The following is a 22,705-nucleotide window of genomic DNA, read 5'->3' on the forward strand; positions in this document are numbered from 1 at the left end:
CATTTTCATGCGTATACCATCAGAATACATTCTTAACATACCTTTTCATCCTCTTGAAATATATTCCCTTTCTATATTGAAAATTCAGTCAAGCTTTATCCGTCATTTTTTTACGGGCCGAAAGAGGAGAGAGTGCATTTTGATTGCGATAATGCATATGAGAGTGGATCCGGCAGCGCGTAAAAAGGGCGTTACTCCTAATGAGATATTTATGTCTATCTTCTTGCTTGAGTTCGACGACATACTTCCGACGGCACTCCTTTCATCACCTCCTCCTTCTTGCCATACACTCATCAGAATGACTCGATTGATCTCACATTGGACTTCAAGAGCAGCGGAAAATTTCAAGCTGTTGTTTCAAATACGAGATGAGCCTACCCAATCTGACTCACAAAAAGGAGAGCAAGGTATACGAGTCGGAATACAAAGACCGATAAGCCCAATAGTTCTGCTGTCCAAGTTAGACAAAGATCACTGGCTTGCACTATTGGCCGGTTTCATCGCCTTTTATGCAGACTTTTTGGATTTTAACGTATTGGCTACTGCCACGACAAAGATTGCTGATTATTACCAAACGAGCAAGACCCATGTGAGCGATTCCATTACCTACACAATGGCTTTGCGGGTCGTTGGAGCGGCAATATTTGGTTTCTTTGGCGATTTGGTAGGTCGACGTTGGCCATTGATCATCGATTTGGTCTTACTCGGGTCGTTGCAAGTGGCTACAATCTACTGCACCTCAATGAATGCGTTCTTTTTGTATCGCGCTGGCTTTGGAATTTGTATGGGTGCTGTATGGTCTTTGGCAGGATCGACTATATTCGACATCACACCTCCCGAATGTAGAGGTTTGTTAGGAGGTATATTTCAAGCCAGTGCAGCTTGTTCTGGTCTGACGGCAGCAGGATTGAATATGGCTTTTGGCGCTGCACCAGAAAGTTGGAAAATGATGTTTTGGATAAGTTGTGGGGTATCGTACTTTGCTGCAATTATACGTTTCATCATTCCGGAATCCAAACAATTTCGAGAAGCGGAAGAGAAACGTAAAGCTTTGGAAATAGTACGATTGCAAACGCTTATGGAAATGCACGGTACAGTGAAACAAGTTAAACGTCATCACAGACTCACTGTGTTTTGTCGGGAATTTTCAAAAATGTTTAGATTGCATTGGCAAACTTTTTTGTATAGTGCATTGTTTGTCTTCCTGACCAGTTGGGCAAATCACTCGTACGGCGATAACTATTTCACGTTTCTGATCGACGGTAAAGGGATCAACAACCGGGACGCAAGTATTATCGCGATGATTACCAAGACTGGCTGTATCTCTGGAATGGTCACTATCGGTTGGCTAGGAGAGTATCTTGGAAGGAGGAGAATTGCTGCCGCTTGTACAATAATGGCTGCCCTACTCTTACCCGCATCCATATCACCCTCCTCCTTCTGGGGATTGTGTCTCGGTGGATGGTTTTATCAATTCTTCGTCGAGAGCTTTGGAGCTGTTCTAGCTTCGCATCTCAATGAGCTTTCACCTGTTGCATTTAGAGCAGTGATGCCAGGTGTTGCTTATCAGCTTGGGACATCCCTCTCTGCTCCTTCTTCATGGATCGTTAACAAGATTGCTGAGAAAAAGCATATTGTCGTTGATGGCAAAAGTGTTGAGGCATACGGTCCTGTCATGCAAGCAACGGCGGGGATATGTTACATTTTGATGATCTTGTTGGCAATATTTGGACCGGAAAGAAGAGGAGCAGATTTGGAACACTTTGAACCTGCCGGTATGAAGATTGATGATGAAACAATCATCTCTCACGATGAAGAAGAAGGAAGGTCAAGTGTGGCTGACATTGATGATGAAAGACAGCCTATGCTTGAAGGACAGAAGCGGCAGCATAATGTATTATAACTGCATCCATCTTGAATCTATGTTCACGGTTGAGAACAAGATTCCCAACAACGGTCCAATTGTTTAGGCTGAAATGCTCCACATTTAAGATCGATGCATTCACTGCACACGCACGCGTATACATTCCCGCTCCATAAATTCGCCGATCAAAAGTAACACAAACATACAGCTTAAAGGGTTATCAGGCTATGCCCAATATTGTGGAAATAGGGAACAACACCTCCGCCTCCTCCATCACCACTCCATCACGCTCGTTTGTGCCCAATTGGCTGAAACCAATGGCTTCTTCGCGATTGCTATGCTTTCCAGGAAAGATTGCAACGGTCAATGTGTACGGAAGACGATTATCACGCTATAACGACATCAGCCAAATACGAACAGCATCTTCATCGCATGGAACTTCCGGCATAAAGTCAACATTACCCAGCAGTTCTTCCCCGGAAAGTTTATTGAAAGCATTGCCAAAAGCACACGATGACGGCGATCGAGGTTATTTGGCGTTCACCAAAGCATCCCTGTTCAAATTGACATTACCGTTACAGCCTCCTTCGAATGATATCCATTCGACACGTTCTAAAGCATCTTCCGCTTATTCCATAAGCAAGACGAAACAATCTTTGCTAGAACGGGAAAAGGAAGAGACCCGAGCCGAAGCAGAGGATAGCGCGGTAGAATCAGCAGAGCCATGGGAATTGGTAGCAGATCGGGGAGAAAGGATATCACAAATCGATCCATTACAAGGACCAAGTTTGAAACCTGTATCGGAAGAAACATCACCCAAAGATGATGAAGATGACAATTCGAAGCTGAGAAAGAAGTCAAGCAGGCTTCTGTTGCATGGATCCGAACAGGGAGAACCAGCCGATGATCCCGCTGAAGAATTCGATGCAAAAGTTCCGGCCCATTCGGTTGTATTTCTACTGCATAGCGCTCAGCCACTTTCTTATATTGCAAGTCTTATCGAAGCTGAAGGCCCTGGATTCGGAGATGACAAAGGCACGAAACCCAAATCGATCACTTTTCATTCGAGAGTGACTGATTCCAAAAGATGGAGTCCGGCAACATCCATTGGAGATTTCATGCGAGATGCTGCTAGGATTGGAAGCTTTGCAATCCGGCTAAAACCACCTATGGAGGAAGATGCACGAAAGGCATACGAAGATCAGGAGGGTGAGAAAGGTAGGGAAGCTGCACAGAATAAAAAAGAAGAGATTGAAAAGAAGTACCTTCAACCTAGATCGATTCAAATCAACGTCCCTTCATTCGAAGATCGAAGTCGATTCTTACGCTCTCATCTGTATAACAAGACTGCAGAAATAGAAAGGATGGCCAAGATTAAAGCCGATTGTGATGCTTTGGCCAGGTTGACCACGAGAAGATTCGCGATTGCTGGTGGAGTGATTCTTGGAGGTTGGTGGGTAACTGTGTTCTCCATCACATTTTTGAGTAATTGGGGATGGGATTTAGCAGAACCTCTGACGTACCTTACCGGTTTGGGTACTCTGATGGCGGGTTATACGTGGTTTTTGGTACATAATCGTGAAGTATCTTATCGTGCAGTCTTGACGGAAACGACGACGAGAAGACAACAAAGACTTTATATCGAAAAAGGACTTAATATGGATCGATATGAAGAATTGATTGATGAATGCAAAGAATTACGCAAACAGATTCGTAAAGTCGCAGAAGACTATGATTTGGAATGGGATCAATCTAAAGGATCGAGTGGTCATAATAAGAGAGCGTTGGATATTGTTGAAAAACGTGAAGCACAAGAGAAACAACCTGTGATTATCAAAACTGATTCGGAAGAAGAAGCTGCAAATGGATCAGAAGAAGAGAAACAGGAGAAGAAAGGAGACGAGAAAGAAGGAAAAGGAGAGACTGGAAAGAAAGACTAATACACGCAAGCTGCTTTGATAGATTTAATATACCACTTATGCAATGAATAATATAGTACATTGCTAATAATGATGATACAGGTGCGAATGTTGTTGTTTTCCTTTAATCGTCTCGTTTCGAGAATCGTCTCCAGTTCTCGTGTAAGTGTTTAGCAGCATATGCATATCGTTCCTCTCCTTCGACATCTTTCGGCACCAGTCCATCTGCAATGACGTCAGTTGCCAGTCTGATCATTGCCCAGCAACGTGATCCCAGACCTTCAGCCGAATGCCAGTCTGACTCGATCAAAAGTCTATTTGGATCACATGCTCGTAATTGATCAGGAAGATCCTTTTGTCTTGCATTGATTGCTAGAGAGAATGAAACATAAATATTGGGATACTTTTTCTGAATTTGCGAAATCATTTGAGGACTCAACGTGCAACTGTGCAGGTCAAGATTGATATCGTTAAATCTCAAACGGGAATCTTGGACGGTCTGTTCTTCCAGAGAACCATCACCGTTCTCTGCTTGCCGCTGCTCTTTCTCTTTGCGTTTCCGTTCCCGCTTGCTCAAGCCGTCATTCTCATCCGGGAAGGATTTCCGTAAATCTTCCAATAGATCCGTCAAAGCTCCACCCGCACGAACGCTATGGAAGCTTATACTTCTTTTCAATTCTATGGCTAATGCGATTTGTGCTTTTGCAATTTCCACTTGATGGTCTATTGATGGTGTCAAGCTTGTCAGAGGTCTCTTTCTTCGACCTAGTGAGGGAGATTCGTTCGATTCTTCTTCTTCTTCATCTGGTTCCCGCGTCCAGCCTTTTGGATCGCGAGGCAAACGAAATACTCTGTCTATGCCGATCTCTCCTAAAAGTGAATCAGGATGAGCTTCCAAGTTTTTACGAAGTTCCTGTAGTATGCTTTGAAGTGGAATAGGCTCGGGTAAACCGCCCTGTAACAGCTCTTGAAGCTCTTCCGAATCGGCCTTTTTACCAAATACCCTTTTATAATGCTCTTCCGCACTGATATTCGAGTTGATTGAAATCGTATGAACAAACCAAGGATGATATCCAAAAGCAGGAATGATCTTATCTGGCAAAGCTTGACTCAGTTTGGCTACATAACCTTGATCTTTTGTTGAAGTTGACATTGCACATATCCTTCCAATCTTGACATCTTTTAGCTTTTCGATTAACACTTCTATCTTTCCCCATGGTCTTGGATCATCTGTTGGATGACAATGTGCATCGGTTAAAAGGTGTATTAGATCATTTGGAGGTTCTGACAAGTGTTCATCGCCATCGTAATCCATCTTGTTGATTGAAAGGAAGGTGGAGGCAAGTGATCATCTTTTGTTGTCTTTCGGCGCCTTTTCTGACCATACGCGAAGAAGAAGTAAATGAGGCTAAAAGGGTGAATGTATGCTTGTGTTACTTTTGTAATTACGTGTAAATTAAACGAAGAATTATTCTACAAGTGTTGATGTGTTGTGATTAATTGACACCATCACTTGCAGCGGGGGTCTGGTCGCACAAGGATGCAGCCTTCTAGGTCACCGGAGCGAAGTACAGGCCGGATACGCAAGACTTCTCTGAGCAGCAGTAGTGCAGCAATCGCAAGTAGATCACCTAAAAGCACTTCTCGTTCTACACACGTAGGAAGTACAGCTGGAATATCTTCTTCAAGTGCGGCTTTAAGCTCAGCAAGGAGAGCGCAATATGGTGGTGGTGATGATAGACTGGTGCTGGATATTGGTGCAAGAGTGACAAAGATTGGACACAGTAATGAAGCCAGGCCAAGATCGATTATTTGGTCTCTCAGAAATGCAACGCCAACAGAAAGAGCGATAGATAGCTCATGTGGTGGCATGCTTTGGAGTGCAGATATCGCAAGATGCAAAGATGATACAAATAGAAAAGTTGTCGAATATAAGCTAAGAGGTCGGCTAAAGTTCCTCTTGCGCAACTTGTTCTACCAGATCTTAACACAAGATCCAAAAGATCGAAAGATCACAATCGTCCACAATGCATTCATGCCCACGATTGTACAAGAGGTATTGCAAGAGGTGCTCTTTTCAAACCTACGTGTTGCATCGGTTTCGTTTGTTCCATCGCATTTGATGAGCGCTATTGCAATCGGAAGAAGTTGCACACTGGTAATCGATATGGGATACGAACAAGCATCAATGATACCGATCCATTTATGGAGACCTTTGACGCATCGTTATACACTCGTCTCACCAAAAGCTGCCCGGCGTGTCAGTCAGAGATTACGAGCATTGCTTTTGCATTTTGCTGCATATACGCCGCCCCTTTCATCAAATAGCACAACAGGAAGCTCGTTTTCCGCAACGATACACTCAAGCGCTTCTACCCCTCGTTCAGGTCAAACAAAGATACCCGCAGACTTGCTCGATGACGACTTCCTTGATGAGATCAAAGCAGAAGTGCTGACTGTAGGTCCTGTCTTGGAGCATGAGAATGTGAGTAAAGCACACACGACAAGGGACACTCAATGGAAATCTAGACAACCATTCTCAACAATCCCTGAAGAGGATGATCTGGAATGGATGGAAGTGCTGCGGAAACGATACAGTGGAGAGAAATGCACAACTGTCGATATCAGCATTGAAGTTCCGCCTGAGCCTTCACCGCCTTTGACAGCTGCCACACAACCGGCCACTCTGTTTTACTCTGCACATCCACAACCTACCCATCAGGGTAGAGGCCGAATACGGATTCCAGGTTGGGTACGTGAACGTGCGATAGATGTATTGTTCGAACAAGGCGATGATGATGAGCTCAGTCTGACAGAGATGGTATTAGATGCTTTGCTAAAATTGCCTATCGATACTAGACAAGTGATGGCAAATAATATCTACCTCACAGGTGGAACAGCGATGATTCCTGGACTGGCACATAGACTAAGGCTGGAATTGATCGCTACGTTGCGTTCGGCTGAAGTGCAAGCCATTCAGAATAGCATCTCACTTATCTCGCTGGATCGTCCTACCAATGGTGCTCGCATAAGTAAAGTTGGTGTTCATCAAGACACAGCCTCAAGAACTCCAAAGACAAGCTCAGCAACTTCTGCTTCCGCTGGGGTCGACGAAAGTTTCACTTCGGCTCAAGATGACGCAGCAGATGAAACATTTGTCACGACCGCTGAAGAAGAGGGAACGTCATCCGCTCCACCGAGAGCAAAATCCAATGTTCAAAGTCCGTCAACATACCTGACAAAGTACGTTCCGATTGTGTCACTCGCACAGCATATCGCTGTTGTCAATGATCATGCACCAAGGCTGGATACTAAAGGCAGATCCATCAGTGGAAAAGCGCCTTCTTTTCCTGTCAATCTGGTCGCATGGACAGGAGCAAGTTTGATCAATTCTCTTCGTATCGATTCCACGACCCAAATTCTTCGCGAGGAATATGAAGAGATTCAAACAGAGCTTACTCGAAGGCGTAAAGAAGTTGAAGGTGAACAAATCACGTTTGATGACAAACGACCGGGTCTGGGAATGAAACGTGCTAGTTTCTTAGGAAGCGTTTCAGGCTTGGATTTGGGAACTTTTGGACCGTTGTCAGGTGCACGTAATAAGTTTTCTGCCGGTCCGTCTGGATCAGCCTCTCATCCACTTTCGCCAACAAGCTCCAAAGGGCCGCCCGAATAATCAAGCGGAGTTCTATCGGCAGACGCTTTCTTCGTCATCGTACACGTCAAGAAACGAATCTTTATACCCTAACGTCATCATTCATTATCGTCACATGATTATTTTTGAGCCATAAAAGGCGTTCGATTCTGTGAAGATGTCAAGGTATGCGAGACAATCCGCAATGGCGTACACGGTGAATTTTTGCCTCTTTCAGCCTTACACTGCGATGCTTTTCGGGCGATAAAATGCGACATCATGGATAAACTCAACCGGCGTTCAAGGCCTTTAAATAACAGGTAATGCGGCAACACTTTAATCAGATACGCCATTCTTGGCATCTTCGCAGATAGGTTTTTCAAGCCTTTTACGGCTAAAACGTGTGACATCTTTGTCATATTCTATCGGCTCTCGATTACTGGTAGAGGGCAACTTTTACACCATACTTTCTGCTTCAGGACTTAGCACTGCAAGGCGTGCTACAGCCCTTCTTAGGCCGCACACGCCAAGATTGGCATCGTTGGAAGCAATTTTCCAAGCATGATTGCGACAATTTGAATGACGCTGTTCACCTACGTATTCCTGAAGGCGAGCATTAGAAAATTGTTGAAATTTGACGAAAGGTTTATAAAGGCCACTTCTTTCTGCTTTTCAAATTCTTTTTCCTCATCATTCCAATACATTCTTCTCATTTCGAGATTCATTCCAAAACAAGATCTTTCAAGCAAAGACATCATGAAGCTGAGCTTCTCCTCTTCAACACGGTTCGCAGCTTTTTGCATTTCTACTTTTCACCTGCTCTTGACGTGTGATGTGGCTGTAGGAGCACCGATCCCAATCAAGGTGAGTATTCAAAAGTGATTCACGGTGAGAATTTTGCAATTTACTAAAAATCACTCATTTGCTCCTAGAACGGTATCTCTTTCACAATCATCAAGCGTGAACCTTCACCCTTCGGTGGCGGTGGCGGTGGAGGCTTTCCTGGCTTTGGAGGAGGCGGAGGCGGAGGTTTTCCTGGCTTTGGAGCCGGAGGCTTTCAACCACCTCACGGTATCCCTATGGGTCCGCCTCCTGGCATGCCTCCCTTCGGTGGTGGCGGCCATATGCCTTTCGGACCGCCTCCTGGCGGAATGCCTGGTGGTATGCCTGGTGGTGGTATGCCTGGTGGTGGTGGCGGAGGCGGAGGCGGCGGTGGTGAAGGAGGTGGTGGCGAAGGCGGAGGCGGTGGTGGTGAAGGTGGAGGCGGCGGCGGCGGTGGTGAAGGTGGTGGCGGCGGTGGTGAAGGCGGAGGTGGTGGTGGTGGTGGTGAAGCTGCCGCTGCTCCTGCTGCTGAAGGAGGCGGTGATGGAGGTGGCGGTGGCGATGGAGGTGGCGGCGGCGAATGAGAACTTCAAGAGGTCTTACTATCCCAACTTTTCAACTGTCAATTCAATTTCCAAAGGCCGTCTCTCTCTCGCCAAATTTTCATAATTGAATTTTTTATTCCATCTGATATGATCACATTCCCACTTCATTCAATCAAAACATTCATGACATCATTATATTCTTGAGTTGAGCGTATTGGCTTCTAACGGTCTGATTATAGTACCACATTGGCCGCTGCTTCCGTTCGTACGGCCAAGCAAAGAAGGAATTTTCATTTCAACAAGGAGTATTGGCAACATACGTTCATTCATGTGACTTGCGCCTAACAAGAGATTCTCATTATGATCAAAAGTGTATGATCCTCTCAAGATTGCATGATCTTGATGTATATTAGGTAAAAATGACAGCAAAGCTGGGATAATGAAACGCCTTCTTTGCGGAAGCGGAAGAGGGATATATTCGGGCGTTCGGCACAAGACGCCGCTTCCATTTCCAATAGAAATAGCAATCGATCACCTTTGACGCCCAAAAGGAAGTATTTTATCCGTGATGCTTGCCTACTGGGATGAGTATTTTTAATATCACCTTGGCGCTATGTCACTTCTTCAACACAAATAATACGCCTTTGTATGGCGTTTACAAGACGGAATGACAAGACGTTTGACTTTACTAGACACATACTTACATTTTGATGTTTGATGTCATTTTGATAGCAAGCAAAGTTATAAAAGGTCATGGTTTTACAACTCAAAATATACATTCCCTCATCTAGACAATCCAGAACAAGCGCTTTACTACATTTCAGAACACACAGTTGCAACCTCTAGAATACCCAACATGAAATTCAGCATTGCATCCGTTTATGTCCCATTTGTGGCTTTCGCTTTTGCGATTATCTCTATCTCTTCAAATGAAGTTTCAGCAGCACCAATTCCAGCTTCCGTAAGTATTAAATAATGATTGTTGGTGTAATCCTGTTGCTCACATATAATCTTTCACAGTTGTTATGGACGGTAGCAAAATCTGCCATTATCAAGCGTTCACCTGCTGACCCGCCGGTTCCAACGAACCCTTTTCCGACAGTTCTAACGCCCGATCCTTCCTCTAAACCTAAACCAAATCCTAAACCTATTCCAGGGTACCCCGAACCTAAGCCCAAGCCTGAACCTTTCCCGAAGCCAAATCCTTCACCCTATCCACAACCAAAGCCTGAACCAAAACCTAAACATGGTGGTACTTGGCCTCCGCCAACAGGTAACACTCCCAAACCAAAGAACCCACCTACTGGTTTCAAGATTCCAAAATATCAATAGCAATATGTACGCATCTTTGTGAGCAATTGGTTTTTTTCGAAGCCTAACTTTTGTGAATGTCATCTTATTTTCAAGCTTATTATCTTGCGAAACGCATAAAAGAATGCCTCTTTTGCCTGTATGGATATATATGTTACTATTCCCTGGGTTTTGATAAGCTCGACTGTTAGCGCAGTGGTATTACAGCATCTTAGCTCAGAGGAAGAGCGTGGGGCTCATAAAGGAAAAACCTAGTGTCACCCCAAGGCCGTCGGATCGAGACCGACAGATGCTACCTTTTTGCCTTGCTTTTTTGCCATTATTTCACCAGCCAGACTCTCTAGCGTATCCAGCCTCAAGTCGCCGTTTTTATAAGCTCGCGTCGCGCTTTCAATCTTTTTAGGCGTAATACGCGTTAACAATTTGGCGTAAAGTTCTCAGATCTCGATACAACACAACAACAACATCATACCAAGCTTCTTGGCTATGGCCAAACATGAATGGCGATAACAGTCTGAATGGTGTGAAGAGCGGGCTCTCAAATTCAGCGAAATCTCGATTGCTGCAAACTGTACGAAGTGCTTTGGACAATTCAGCTGCTGCAAAATCCGTTCGTGGCAAGATTCGATTGGAAGTGTTGTTCAGTATACCTCGACAAGCAAGAGAACTTTATCCGTATGCTCATTACGACGCCCAAGATGCAAGCAAGACTGCAAGATCGTATAGTGTTGAAGCATACATCGAACATGTCTTCATGACTGCAAGTTATATAAATGAGGAAGCAGAATCAGAAAAAAAGGAAGGTGAACCGGAGGGGAAAACTGGACCAAGGTTGATGTATGCCCTAGAGTGTTTCTTGTACACATTGCCTAAACACAGATCTGCTGTTCTCTACGTATCCAAATTGGACAGCTCAGGATACGGACCAAGATTACCAGCAAAACATCTTCAACCATTCTTGCCCCGTCAAAAGGATGACGCATCTTCATCGGCTGCTGCACCTTTACATGCAAGTACAAGTATCACACGTGTGATCACAGAAGCATTTATTCGGCACTTTGCTAGCTTGGATCATTGGAACGGACAGGACAAAAGATTGCCAAAAGTAGATCATCTCTCTTTACACATCTTGGCACGAGCACAAGGAGCATACTTATTCCCTTCTTCCAACGAAAATAGCACAAAGCATGTTCTCAGTGATGGTCAATTGATCAAATGGTGGCGCAGTGTTGTGACAAGTGTGGTAGGATTGGCAAAGAGTAATCAGCTAGACGTTCGTCCGTTCTACATCATTCCAGGATACGATAGATTGGAATCACACATCCTACTACCCTTGCCTTCAGCTGACTCTGACTGGGTGTATGGCCACCCCTATTCTCTCAAGGGTGCAGGACTGCCGGACGGTGCGTCGCTACCTCCTCTACCACTCTCTGGACCCACGTTCGGCAAGGATGGTGAGATGGTATTGGCAAGCACGCCAAGTGTAACACCTTCTTCGCTGAATGCACAGCATATAGCCACACTTTTGCCGCATTTTCCCGATGATCCAAAGAGTCGATTTATAGCTGAATTAGCCAATGACGCTCATGAGATTACATCGATCTCCCACAATTCCGTACCACTCAATAAGCGTAGAGCTGTCGGGGCAGCGGTACCCATCCCAACACCGGTGGAGCATGAGAATGTTCGTCAAACACGCTCATCCACACCCGGCGGAAGACGATCAGCAACTCCTTCAACCCCACCTCCAAGTTCAGGTCTGGCAAGAGCAAGCCGTAGAGCCAGTTCTCGTTCTGGTACATCTAGCCCTTCTCCGGTCAAATTGACCACAACCCAACGTCAGGGAATGCGTGAAAGATCCGCTTTAGACCGTGTCAGCGCAGATGAATTTTGGGCAAGGATGGCATTCAGACAGGAATGTTGTGCGGGCAATGCAGTTGGTGTATTCGTTGCATTGTTTACTCGACAGGTATTATCGACTGATGAGCCTACTGTTACCAAGCCTGTATCTAATTTGACAAATGGCAATACTGGCGGTGGACGTAGTATGGCCGGTCAGCCTTTAGCATTGCCGCATCAGATTCTACAAGATATCATCTTTAAACGACTTATGATCGATGACTGTGATTGGTCAAAAAGTGAATTAAGCATCGATCTTACACGTAATTGGGAACAAGCGATCGGACAAGCACTGCAAAGGAAAGGAAACTTAAAATTTGCTTTAAGTGAAGAAATGGCGGAAAAGGAATTAAATGGAGATCCACGTTTGGTGGGTAAGGAAATTATTTGGACAGAAACTGTATTACAAGGACCAACAAATTTGGAAATAACGGAAGCGGAAAAGAAATGGAAAGAAAGTGTTGGTGGTGATGAAGCGGCGGCAAAAGCGGAACAAGAAGTCGCATCCGATCCGAGAAGAGCCGCGATTGCGATGCAAACTGTCAATGTTTTACCCATTAAACGCAAAAAGAAGGCTGTTTAGGGTGTAAGAAGAAAGATTTCTAAGCCTGACCAGCCCTTATACTACTTTACCCCTATATACTGCTAGGTGATTCGAGTCTGCACCCCACTGTCACACACACATGCTTTGTATACTTGTCACATAATTGGACGACAATGTTGTATTTCTACATTACATGGAGAAGGATTTTAAGGCTTTACACCGTCAAGTTCGCTTGCCTAGAGAGGGGAGGAGATAAAAGTCAGGATTATATTCGCTAAGGCAGTTCGATATCAGCTTAGACTCACCTTCTTGATCGCATTACTGCCTGAATCGGCCTTGATAACAACAGCCGGGTCTTCTTCGTCACCTGACTTCTTGATCTCATTTCCACGTTTGGTGGTTGTCTTTGCCTCGCCCTCGACAACTTCCTGTACTTTACCGCCAGGATTTCCAGATCCCCATTGCCAGGAGACTTTGTCGCCTTTAGATAAGTCTTGAGGGTCTTTTGTCATATTGAATAGATACTTAGGTAGTGAGAGTATTGTTTATGTGGGGAAGTGAGGTAGGCAAAATTGAAAGTCTCCTGTCTTTATAGCTTAATTTTTGATTCAACATCTCATTCATGTCAAGCATCGATTAGTCTCATCCTTTCACAAACATCCGCATTGCGACATACATCACGTAATGACAGACAACCTTATTTGTCATCATGAGAAGACGTCAAAAAAGGGTCTTTTACCTCCACAGCATCGCTTTTGTGAAATCGCGCTGACATAATTGTTGAAGATATGATCACGTGTAAGCCACTATGCAACAAAACGGTTGTCGGTGTTTAAAGGAATACGTCGGACCGATGCATGGATGAAGTATTGGGTGTTTGTGCGTTGAGAATTAAGGCATCCTTCCCCAGAAGGTTCAGCATGACCATTTCTTAACGGAAAAGTAAACAATAGACAGATGTAATGCATAAATATAAACTATTATCCTTCCGTTGGGCAAATTGCCGGTCATATAGAAGGCTATTTATTAGAGTGATCGACATCCTAACCTTCTTTGAGATCATCATCCTGATCCAACGGAACAGAGACCCCTATGACGATGTTATCAGCTTGTCTTCGTCGTTCTGCTGGTAGATTGAGCACTAGATCTTCTATGCCTATTGCAAGCAGTAGTCGATTTGTAACCTCTTATCGATGCTTAGCAACAGAAGCAACTCAGTCAACAACAAGAACAAAGAGAGCACCACCCGTGGCCAAAAAAGAAGGTTCGATCGAAAATGTATTTGCAACACTAAGCGGAGGCTCTTTGACGGATTTAAAGTTACCCGAACGTTTCCTTCAAGTGAAACAATCCATCATTCAATCACAAGCTCACGGTGAAGCAATTCAAGTTGCATGGAACGAAGTTCTACAAAGTTTAAGAACGGAAACACAAGAGATCGAAGAAAGAGGTGCAAGCTTGATTCCACAAGTACATTATCCCGGAGATGATGTCGTAGATAAGAAGTCACTCGAGGAATGGATGGGAAAAGAAACTATTGAACAAATTAAAAGACGCGGCTCGGTGATTATAAAAGGAGTCGTTCCTACGGCAAAAGCATTGCAATGGAAAGAAGATATTCGTGATTACGTTAAACGTAATCCATTGACAAAAGGTTATCCAGAAAAGGATCCAATGGTATATGAATTGTATTGGTCGAAATCTCAATTGGATGCACGTGGTCATCCTTCCCTTTTGCGTGCTTCACGTTCAATCTTGGCATTGTTCCATGCTCCCGGTCAAAAAGATGGAAAGATGGTAGAAGCAGCTTCGTTACAAAATGTAGTGTCTTATTGTGATCGTCTTAGAATAAGAAAGCCAGGAGACAGCACCTTTGCACTCGGGCCACATATCGATGGAGGTGGAGTAGAACGGTGGGAAGATCCTTCCTTCCGATCCATTTGGCAATCCATCTTGCAACCAAACCAGGAAGGCAAGATTGCATGGAATACACACGATAGTTGGAGCTTAGGTGAAGACGGTCAAAGACTTACTGCTCAAACGAGTATGTACGATGGTGCAGGAGCATGTTCAGTCTTTCGTCCTTTGCAAGGATGGATGAGTATGTCATCAACAGGCGCGAATGAAGGAACATTGCGTGTTCTGCCAATGTTACAATCAGCTTCAGCTTATATCATTCTCAAACCTTTCTTCCGTTCAAACAAATCAAGAAAAGAATGTACAAATGAAGATGAATTCTTGCATCCCTCAAACTGGAGATTCGATCTTAGTGACGGTCAATTTGACGGTTGCGTTCAACTTGGCAGAAATATCGAGCTAGACAACGAAATACATCCCCACTTGAAATTGGACAGAACGATGACAAGCATTCCTCGTGTTGAACCAGGAGATATGGCTTTATGGCATTGTGATCAAGTGCACGCCGTCGAAAGTGAACATAAAGGTTTACCAGGTCAAGATAGCTCGGTGATGTACATTCCTGCTATCCCACTCACTCATCAAAATTTCGAATACTTAACTTATCAAAGACAATCATTCGAACAAGGAATTCCACCGCCTGATTTCCCTGGTGGCGAAGGAGAATCAAAACATATCGGTCGTGGAAGACCAGAAGATATTTCCGACATCGTTGCCAGACGTGCAATGGGCTTGGAACCTTTTGAAATCCGACCAGATATGTCAGCAGCTGAACGTCGTTTGGTCGAGGAATGCAATGCTCAACTAGCTTGAAGAATTGTGAGTTCTTTTCATCTGTCAAGATTGTATGTACTCAAATCTGGAATGTCAATAATGTATATGATTTCATCTGGTTCTGTGCTGGTATTACAAGATTATTATGACTTTAGACTGTAATCTGCTTGACTCTCGTGAGATTTGGCTTCCATAACCTTACGGGCTGCTTTGACAATATCTTCTTGAATCAAGAACGATCGATCATCTCGAATAGCAAACATTCCTGCTTCTGTGATCACGTTTCTCAAATCGGCAGCATTGCATCCATCTGTCAATTTCACCACTGCCTCATAATCCAATTCATCTCTCTTGGCCACAGGTTTTGCATGAATCTTCAAGATTTCCAGTCTTGCGGCATCATTTGGTAGTGGAATCTCAATCTTACGATCGATACGTCCAGGTCGCATTAATGCTGGATCTAAAGTATCAGGTCTATTTGTAGCAAAGATAACCTTTGTTGTCGAATTGACATCGAAACCGTCCATTTGGTTCAACAATTCCATCAATGTTCTTTGAATTTCACGATCGGCACTCGTTCCTTCACTAAACCGTCTTCCACCAATTGCATCGATTTCGTCCATAAAGATGATCGTAGGTGCATGTTCTTTTGCATAACCGAACATCTCGCGAATAAGACGAGCAGATTCACCAATATACTTGTCCACAATTGCGCTACTCACAACCTTTAAGAAGTTAACGTCCAAAGTTGCTGCAACGGCTCTTGCCAAAAGTGTTTTTCCTGTTCCGGGTGGACCATACAGCAGAACACCTTTTGGAGGTTTGATTCCCACACGTAAGAATAATTCGGGATTCAGTAAAGGCAATTCCACCACTTCTCTCAATTCACGAATCTGTTCGCTCAAACCACCAATACCGGCGAAACTTGCACCTGCAGGATCTTCCATGCTCATCGAATAGACCATTGGGTCAGTCTCGCGCGGAAGGATACGCATGATTGTTAAAGTGGTCATATCGAGTGAGACACGAACGCCTGCTTTAAGTTTATGTTTGGGAACTGAATTACGACATCCCACCAAATAACGAGGACCTGAAGATGCTTTTACGATGAAACGCTCTTCGTCTAATTGTTTCAAGACTTCTCCGATGATTTGTCCTACAGACTGCAAAGCACGAATATCATCCTCTGTTTTATTGAAATCATGATCGAGATCTTTCAATCCAAATCGTAGCTTTTTCAAACCTGTCGAAAGATCTTCGTGATTTTTCAATGCTTTCCGGTATGCTTCTAAAGCTGTCGTCCTTCTAGCCTCTTCTGGTGATTGACCAGTTCCGGCTGAAGTGGAAGGAGCCGGTTGAACTGACATGTTGAATAGGTGATGATGTTAATGGAAGAAAAGGTAGGCGCAAGTGTGTGTTTGTGTTGTATTGATCATTCTTCTGTTCGTCGTACAGTGAGAACGCGCGTTCTGCTTGATTTGTTTCTCAGCGCACAGACGCAATCATATCCTGGGCTGCTGTTGTTCAGTAGGTGGAGAGCCATCAAGCTTACAATGCATACAAACAACTTCATGATACGACATGGAATGATGGCACTTGTCTGAAGATGGCAAATATTGGGTCATCATCACGACAGAGTAGCTCGAGCGGAAAAGTAAGGAGAAATGACTTGTTGACGTCTAATCCGAGAAAGGTGCGGAAATGGCTTCGATCCAGTGTGGCATTTGTTATCATCCTCCTTCTACTGCAATTACTCCTGGCTGGTTCAACGTTGGACATAGATGGCTTGCAGGATAAGAAGGGCAGTCAAATCCCTACAAAAGCACTCATCCTTACCGCACATCCTGATGATGAAGTGATGTTCTTCGCACCGGCAATCTTGAACTTGGTGAAATCCAACATTGACGTTTACGCTTTGTGCCTCTCTAACGGGAATGCCGACGGTCTTGGACAGATTAGAGAAGAAGAATTGCTAGCAAGCTACGCAAGATTAGGTGTAAGAGCCGATAAAGTACGCCTCATAAATGACGGTCGTCTACAAGACAGCATGCAAATCAAATGGGAACCGAATCTTATCTCTGAATATGTGCAACAATTCTCACAGCATTCAGGTCCTTTTGATCTATTGCTCACATTCGACAAAGATGGTATCTCACAACATGCCAATCATAAAGCCTGCTCAAACTCCGTTCCTCTAATCTACAAATCGGGTGCAATTACAGAGAATGGCCGAATCTACGCTTTGCGTTCACATAGTACCGCATTCAAATATTTGGGACTCTTCGGTGCACTTGTCAATCACTTAGGCGCAAGGCTGACCCTTGCCTCTCAAGACAAAGTTGCTTTCTTGTCCACGCCATTCGAGTATCTACACTCACTGCGGGCGATGAGTTTACACAAATCCCAAATGGTATGGTTCCGATATTTATACCTGATCTTCTCCACCTACATGCATGGATGTCAATTTGACATTCACATCAATCAGTAATGGGAACAATTGTTGCGACATATTGTACAATAGAATACAGTAATTTACAGAATAACGAATCAAACACTGCGCATTATTCCATCTCGTGTGTCTATCACGTATGGCAATTGTGCACTCCAATATTCTTCGCCGTAGAGATCGTGATTGAGCAAAGAGTGAGGCCGAGAAATTATTCTTGCTATCTTTCGGGCACTACCTAGTTCCGCTCCGTACAGTTGAAGATGCCATGCACTCCTGGCAAGATCTTCTTCCATCCAATCTCGCAAAGTAGGCCTCAAGAAGCCGATGTTGTCAGGTTTGATGATGTTACTTTTATCGCCGTGTACATCGACAAAGTAACTTGACATTTGCGTCGAGATGATCAGCTTGATGCCAGAAAGATGAACATGTGAGGCAAATAAACGAGCACATTGGATCGCCTGTTGTCGCTTTGACCTTTCCTGCCTTTCGTTCGTCGTCGGTGCTCGAAAAAAATGACTCATACTGTCGATTATGATCAAAGAAGTTCTTTCGGGTAATCTCTTTTTTCGCATCATCTTATCAATCTCTTTGACCTTCTTTGCTCGTTCTTCGTCTTCATCTTTGTAGTCTGGACGAATGGATTCTACATCAATTGTTGGCAAAAGCACTCCAAAAGTCGCCACAAGCTCAAACAGAGCTGTACATCGGATGATGCGGATTCCTGCTAACGTATGATGAAACAATACATCATGTGATGGCTTCGTGCTCCATTCTTGTTCCTCCCAACTGTCAAGCAAATCTGTGATCAGGGCTTTCGTCATTTGAGCCATTCGTCTAGCGCTAATGCTGCCTTCCGTATCAATCATGACCACCTGTCTCCCACGATCAGACCTACACGCTTCGCCATTCAATCTTTCCTCGCCCTCGTGTAGTGAGCTAAGAGACTGTTGAAGACTGTTGAGCCGTTCCTTGATAGCAAGCTGCATCAAAAGAGTAGTCTTTCCACTACCTGGAGTGCCACTGACCTCAATCAGTCCACCACTCCTTAGACCGCCTTGATTTGAATCAAATTGTTCGTCATCTTGTGCGGCATGCATGTATTCTTGACCTAAGCGTTCGTCTAAATGACTTAAGCCGGTCTTTAGCCTATAATTGAGATAGTCTTGCATCTCATACTCGTCCATTTCCTCATCTTCTTCATCCACCTCTGAGCCGTCTGTATCTTCGAGTCGGGTAAGCTCAGTATCATCATGACCGACAAATACACTGCTATTCGTACTTTCCTCTTTCTCTTCTTCCTTCCGCACATACTGCATGGGCGTTCGCCAATTTCTTGATGCTGTGGGCCGGAATGTATGCTGTTCATCTTCATCGCTTGAATCATCTTGGTTTTGCACAATTGATGCTTTAGGCTGAACTCTTTTCTCTTGTTGAGTTCGAGATATGAACGTCGGTGCTCTCCAATCAATTGATTTGCTCGGAGCCGGTGCCGGTATCTGCTCTCGCTCGACTACTTCCTCTGCTTCTTCGACCACATTCTCCACTACATCAACATCGATTGCTTCTTGTGCTTCTGTGCTTTTCTTGGTTGTTGGAGATTGCAAGATGAAGTCACTCCATAGGTATGCTCTCTCCTTCACTGCATCATTTGATGTTGGCGGCGTTGCAGGCAATGATGACCCTTGCGAGTCAGGCAAAGGTGATGTCATAATGAATGAGCATCATATCATTGTAAGAAAGAGGAGGAGGAGGATGATGATTGCTTTAAGACAGATAGATGTGCCAGAGAAACACCAATCAACAATTGTGCATTCTGGAAATAAGAACAACACTTTACGCGCTCATCCAGGAACACGCGTTGGGTCATTAATTGAGGAGGGAAAAGCTTTCCTAATATTACTAAGACACCTGACGGTAAACATTTCAGAAACAATGTCTACTTATCTAGTTGCATTCCTGATCATGATCAGAACCCGTCGTATTATAGATCTTTTTCAAGTGTGATTATATCAGCATTTCCAAGTCATTGAGGCATGAGGAGATATTATGATTTGAGAGGGGCATGGAAATATAAAATTAAATAGGAAATAAAAAGACATTATCACATACCCCCTAAATATGGAATGATTAAATTGTTGATTGGCATCTTTAGAGGGTTCAAATAATATACTGAAAAACTTATAAATGGTTGTCATGTTGATCTTTAATTTTGAAGAACCATAAACACCATCACAAACATGTCGCACTTTGCAAGAAATCAAAGAAGATTTGATCAAATGACAATGAGTGTCCCAGCCAAAAATCCAGCTCGATACTCTATGCCAAGCAATAGCATCCTTGCTACGGCATTCCAAGAGAATAAGAACAAGGCCGAAATGGATCAAGAACTTGCCGAAAAATTCAAACAACGCCTTCGTGATGAGAGCGAACGCCTTGGGAGTCAGTGAGTACAAAAAAGTTGAAAATTTTAGAGAGAGAAGGAGAGAAAGCTCATGAAATTCTTTTCATCATTACAGAAAAACCAAGTCTCAGTTGCTGAACGCTTTGGATGCAGCCGAAGGACGTCGTCAGGCAATCCTGTCTGAGAAGGTTCAGAAGGCAAAGGCGGCAAACGATCACGGTCATGTGAAATCTGAAGAGAATCAGGTGAAACCAGAGGAGGATCTTATGAAACCAGAGGAGGATCATGTGAAACCAGAGGAGGATCTTATGAAACCAGAGGAGGATCATGTGAAACCAGAGGAGGATCTTATGAAAGCAGTTGAGGATCATGTGAGCCCAGGAGAGATTCATACGATACCAGAAGAGATTCCCGTGAAGCCTGAAAAGAGCAAGGAGCAGACCAAAGAGGATGAAAAGCTTGCCGAATCCGAGAATGGTCAAGCGAAACCTGAAGAGAATGATGTGCAAGCCGAAGACTATATGGCAGATTCAGAAAAGTATCATGCAAAGCTCGAAGAGTATCATGCTAAATACGAAGAGACTCATGCGAAAACCGAAGAAGAAAAGATTGCCGAACAAGTCAAACAGCGTCTTCGTGAAAGGAACGAACGTTTTGGCTGCCAGTAAGTTTGGTTTATGCGAAAAAAAAAAAAATTAGAACAACAAAACTTACCCTATCCTTCCATCCTTGCAGAAAAACCAAAAAGCAGTTGCAGACCGACTTGGACGCACACGATGCACGTCGTCAGGCACTCTTATGTGAAAAAGTTCAAAAGGCAAAAGATATTGCTCGTCATCCACAGGACCGTGTAGCATTTTGATCGATTCAAGTGATCAATTTGTGTATAAATACAAATGTTGCAATCCCCCTCCCCCCTTCAAAACCCTTCCAAAGTATCATCGTTATCACTGACTTTGAATTGATCGTCATCATTTTGTCGATTCATATTCGGAGTTAGAAATCCTTCCTTTTGCCTCTTTCCTGCTTTCCCTGTAGATGCCATATCTTTACGTTTCTTGATCGCTGATTCTTGACGTGCTTTAGCATGTGAATCTGTCGAAGAAGGTCCATTGGTATCTTTCGTCTTTTTCTTCTTTTGTTTTCGTATATCACCCATCAATTCATCTTTTAATTTTGAATTTCCATGATTATCGTCACTTTTGCGTTTTCTGCCTTTTTGCTTCTTTAACGGTGTATCTGAAAGACTACCTGGTTTGATAAATCCTTTTTGTTGAATGTCTTCTTCACTTTCGCCTCCGGTGAATTCATCTTCCTCCGAATCATCTTCTTCTTTACCCTTACTTCCCTTCTTCTCCGTTAACTTTGGTGCCCATGCTCCAAATGACCGTCTTGCTGCTCCTGCACTGGATGGGCTCTGCTGTGCTGATGATTCTCCGTTCTGTAATTGACCTAGCCAATCGTTCCATCCACTTTGAGATTCAATGCGTGGTATAGACTTGGAAGATGACTGTCTAGCAATCTTCTCCTTAGCATTTGGCATTACCCAATGCTCCTCATTGCTCGGTTCTGCATCTTCTTCATCTTTGTGGAGATTGGATGTTATTGTAGCTGGCTCAGATGCCGCCAAAGAAGAAAAGCTATTTCCTTGATTCCTTTGCTGATCTTTTGAGCTCTTGCCTTTCTTCTTTGCTTCCTCTTGTTCTACCTTCGGTGTCGATGTGGATGCTGATGTAGAAGGAGAGGATGCCGAAGCTCTTTGCATGAACTTCAAACCTTGAATCTTATCCGAAAGCGTAGAGATGCGTGTCGATCTTCCTGACATCTTGACAAGCTATGATCAAAAAGCAGATCTTTGCATCAGCCACCTTGTCGAAGTGATGATAGCCAGAGTGTGGATCTTGATTGCAACTTCGAACAAGATAATACGCTAATTCCAAAAAATATTCTTTGCTGACTAATCAGAGCATTTTCACGTGTCTGGATGAAACTTATTCTATCTGATATCGGGCATTTTCACTATTATTCTGGTATGCAAAGTTGATCGATCCATCTTGAATTAGCACTTGATAAAAGTATACACAATCCATCCGAATTCGTCAATTCTAAGCGCGGCTATCCGTCTTCTGTCGTATGTAAGGCGGCGTATAAAAGCGGTATTCTTTGACCGAATTAGAAATACTATGCCCCTAGTTCATGCCATCACTCGGAGGTTAATCAATATCTTTCTATGCAGACACGCGTGCTTGTACCTGCTTTATTCTTTAAAAGGGGCGCGTGATTGGATGGGGCGATTCCCTAGAAATCAGATAACATCCTTGGCGGAGATCGAAAAGTTTTGGGCCTTTTTCTGTCGCACTGCTTTGTGCCTGCCTTTATTGTTCAGCCGCCGAAATTGGGCAAGCATTACGCGTAAAGAGTTTTTTTAGTCATTTTCATGCACACTCTAAAAGCTGAAACTCTCCCTCTCTGACAAAGACTTGCTAATAATAATTTGCTCGCTACACATCGCCTGCCTGCATACGGCCCCGAATCGGATTGCTCGGAGCGGTGAAATCTCTGCCCTTCTTCGTGCGGGGAGAGCGGAAGTGATTTGTCAAGATCACCTTTTCACTCTTAACACCAC

The 22,705-nt window shown here is 43.9% G+C and overlaps 12 protein-coding genes and 1 non-coding gene across 13 annotated transcripts; 8 read left to right on the top strand and 5 right to left on the bottom strand.

Moving 5' to 3' along the window:
* The first annotated feature begins 39 nt into the window (after positions 1–39).
* On the top strand, positions 40–1,914 carry FA14DRAFT_160455 (MFS general substrate transporter). The gene has a single exon (XM_025498687.1). The coding sequence runs from the start codon at positions 152–154 to the stop codon at positions 1,901–1,903; it is 1,752 nt and encodes a 583-aa protein (XP_025355508.1). The 5' UTR covers positions 40–151; the 3' UTR covers positions 1,904–1,914.
* A 267-nt stretch (positions 1,915–2,181) lies between these two features.
* On the top strand, positions 2,182–3,804 carry FA14DRAFT_178582 (uncharacterized protein; the record flags this gene model as incomplete). The annotated part of the gene is made up of 1 exon (XM_025500859.1): positions 2,182–3,804. The coding sequence occupies one exon, from the start codon at positions 2,182–2,184 to the stop codon at positions 3,802–3,804; it is 1,623 nt and encodes a 540-aa protein (XP_025355509.1).
* A 103-nt stretch (positions 3,805–3,907) lies between these two features.
* Positions 3,908–5,098, bottom strand: FA14DRAFT_122992 (Metallo-dependent hydrolase; the record flags this gene model as incomplete). Its single annotated transcript, XM_025496547.1, has 2 exons — positions 3,908–4,311; positions 4,423–5,098. The coding sequence occupies 2 exons, from the start codon at positions 5,096–5,098 to the stop codon at positions 3,908–3,910; spliced, it is 1,080 nt and encodes a 359-aa protein (XP_025355510.1).
* A 225-nt stretch (positions 5,099–5,323) lies between these two features.
* Positions 5,324–7,459, top strand: FA14DRAFT_121605 (actin-like ATPase domain-containing protein; the record flags this gene model as incomplete). The annotated part of the gene is made up of 2 exons (XM_025496471.1): positions 5,324–6,826; positions 7,028–7,459. 2 exons carry the CDS (start codon positions 5,324–5,326, stop codon positions 7,457–7,459), a joined length of 1,935 nt encoding a protein of 644 aa, XP_025355511.1.
* A 714-nt stretch (positions 7,460–8,173) lies between these two features.
* On the top strand, positions 8,174–10,116 carry FA14DRAFT_178585 (uncharacterized protein; the record flags this gene model as incomplete). Its single annotated transcript, XM_025500860.1, has 4 exons — positions 8,174–8,281; positions 8,350–8,806; positions 9,576–9,745; positions 9,805–10,116. 4 exons carry the CDS (start codon positions 8,174–8,176, stop codon positions 10,114–10,116), a joined length of 1,047 nt encoding a protein of 348 aa, XP_025355512.1.
* A 184-nt stretch (positions 10,117–10,300) lies between these two features.
* On the top strand, positions 10,301–10,390 carry FA14DRAFT_t19. Its single transcript has one exon. It is a non-coding gene; the product is annotated as a tRNA-Met (tRNA).
* A 61-nt stretch (positions 10,391–10,451) lies between these two features.
* FA14DRAFT_133262 (uncharacterized protein) lies at positions 10,452–12,301 on the top strand (the record flags this gene model as incomplete). Its single annotated transcript, XM_025496967.1, has 2 exons — positions 10,452–11,779; positions 11,939–12,301. Coding segments are annotated over exons 1-2 (1,551 nt in total), but the record flags the coding sequence as incomplete, so codon positions are not given.
* A 380-nt stretch (positions 12,302–12,681) lies between these two features.
* On the bottom strand, positions 12,682–13,200 carry FA14DRAFT_160458 (uncharacterized protein). Its single transcript, XM_025498688.1, has 2 exons — positions 12,844–13,200; positions 12,682–12,774 (listed from the first exon to the last, which is right to left on the bottom strand). Exons 1-2 carry the CDS (start codon positions 13,048–13,050, stop codon positions 12,745–12,747), a joined length of 237 nt encoding a protein of 78 aa, XP_025355514.1. The 5' UTR covers positions 13,051–13,200; the 3' UTR covers positions 12,682–12,744.
* Positions 13,201–13,630: 430 nt separating this feature from the next.
* On the top strand, positions 13,631–15,268 carry FA14DRAFT_164214 (DUF1479-domain-containing protein; the record flags this gene model as incomplete). The annotated part of the gene is made up of 2 exons (XM_025499870.1): positions 13,631–13,706; positions 13,740–15,268. The coding sequence occupies 2 exons, from the start codon at positions 13,631–13,633 to the stop codon at positions 15,266–15,268; spliced, it is 1,605 nt and encodes a 534-aa protein (XP_025355515.1).
* Positions 15,269–15,320: 52 nt separating this feature from the next.
* On the bottom strand, positions 15,321–16,717 carry FA14DRAFT_39029 (26S proteasome subunit P45). Its single transcript, XM_025502275.1, has one exon. It carries the CDS (start codon positions 16,594–16,596, stop codon positions 15,373–15,375), a length of 1,224 nt encoding a protein of 407 aa, XP_025355516.1. The 5' UTR covers positions 16,597–16,717; the 3' UTR covers positions 15,321–15,372.
* A 322-nt stretch (positions 16,718–17,039) lies between these two features.
* Positions 17,040–17,681, top strand: FA14DRAFT_106250 (phosphatidylinositol glycan class L; the record flags this gene model as incomplete). The annotated part of the gene is made up of 1 exon (XM_025495775.1): positions 17,040–17,681. A coding segment is annotated over one exon (642 nt), but the record flags the coding sequence as incomplete, so codon positions are not given.
* Positions 17,682–17,747: 66 nt separating this feature from the next.
* Positions 17,748–19,692, bottom strand: FA14DRAFT_39031 (P-loop containing nucleoside triphosphate hydrolase protein). The gene has a single exon (XM_025502276.1). It carries the CDS (start codon positions 19,385–19,387, stop codon positions 17,777–17,779), a length of 1,611 nt encoding a protein of 536 aa, XP_025355518.1. The 5' UTR covers positions 19,388–19,692; the 3' UTR covers positions 17,748–17,776.
* A 1,306-nt stretch (positions 19,693–20,998) lies between these two features.
* On the bottom strand, positions 20,999–21,904 carry FA14DRAFT_189207 (uncharacterized protein; the record flags this gene model as incomplete). The annotated part of the gene is made up of 1 exon (XM_025501707.1): positions 20,999–21,904. One exon carries the CDS (start codon positions 21,902–21,904, stop codon positions 20,999–21,001), a length of 906 nt encoding a protein of 301 aa, XP_025355519.1.
* Between the last annotated feature and the right edge of the window lie 801 nt (positions 21,905–22,705).

Source organism: Meira miltonrushii (assembly GCF_003144205.1).
Source record: "Meira miltonrushii strain MCA 3882 unplaced genomic scaffold FA14scaffold_2, whole genome shotgun sequence".
Classification (NCBI taxonomy): Eukaryota; Fungi; Basidiomycota; class Exobasidiomycetes; order Exobasidiales; family Brachybasidiaceae; genus Meira; species Meira miltonrushii.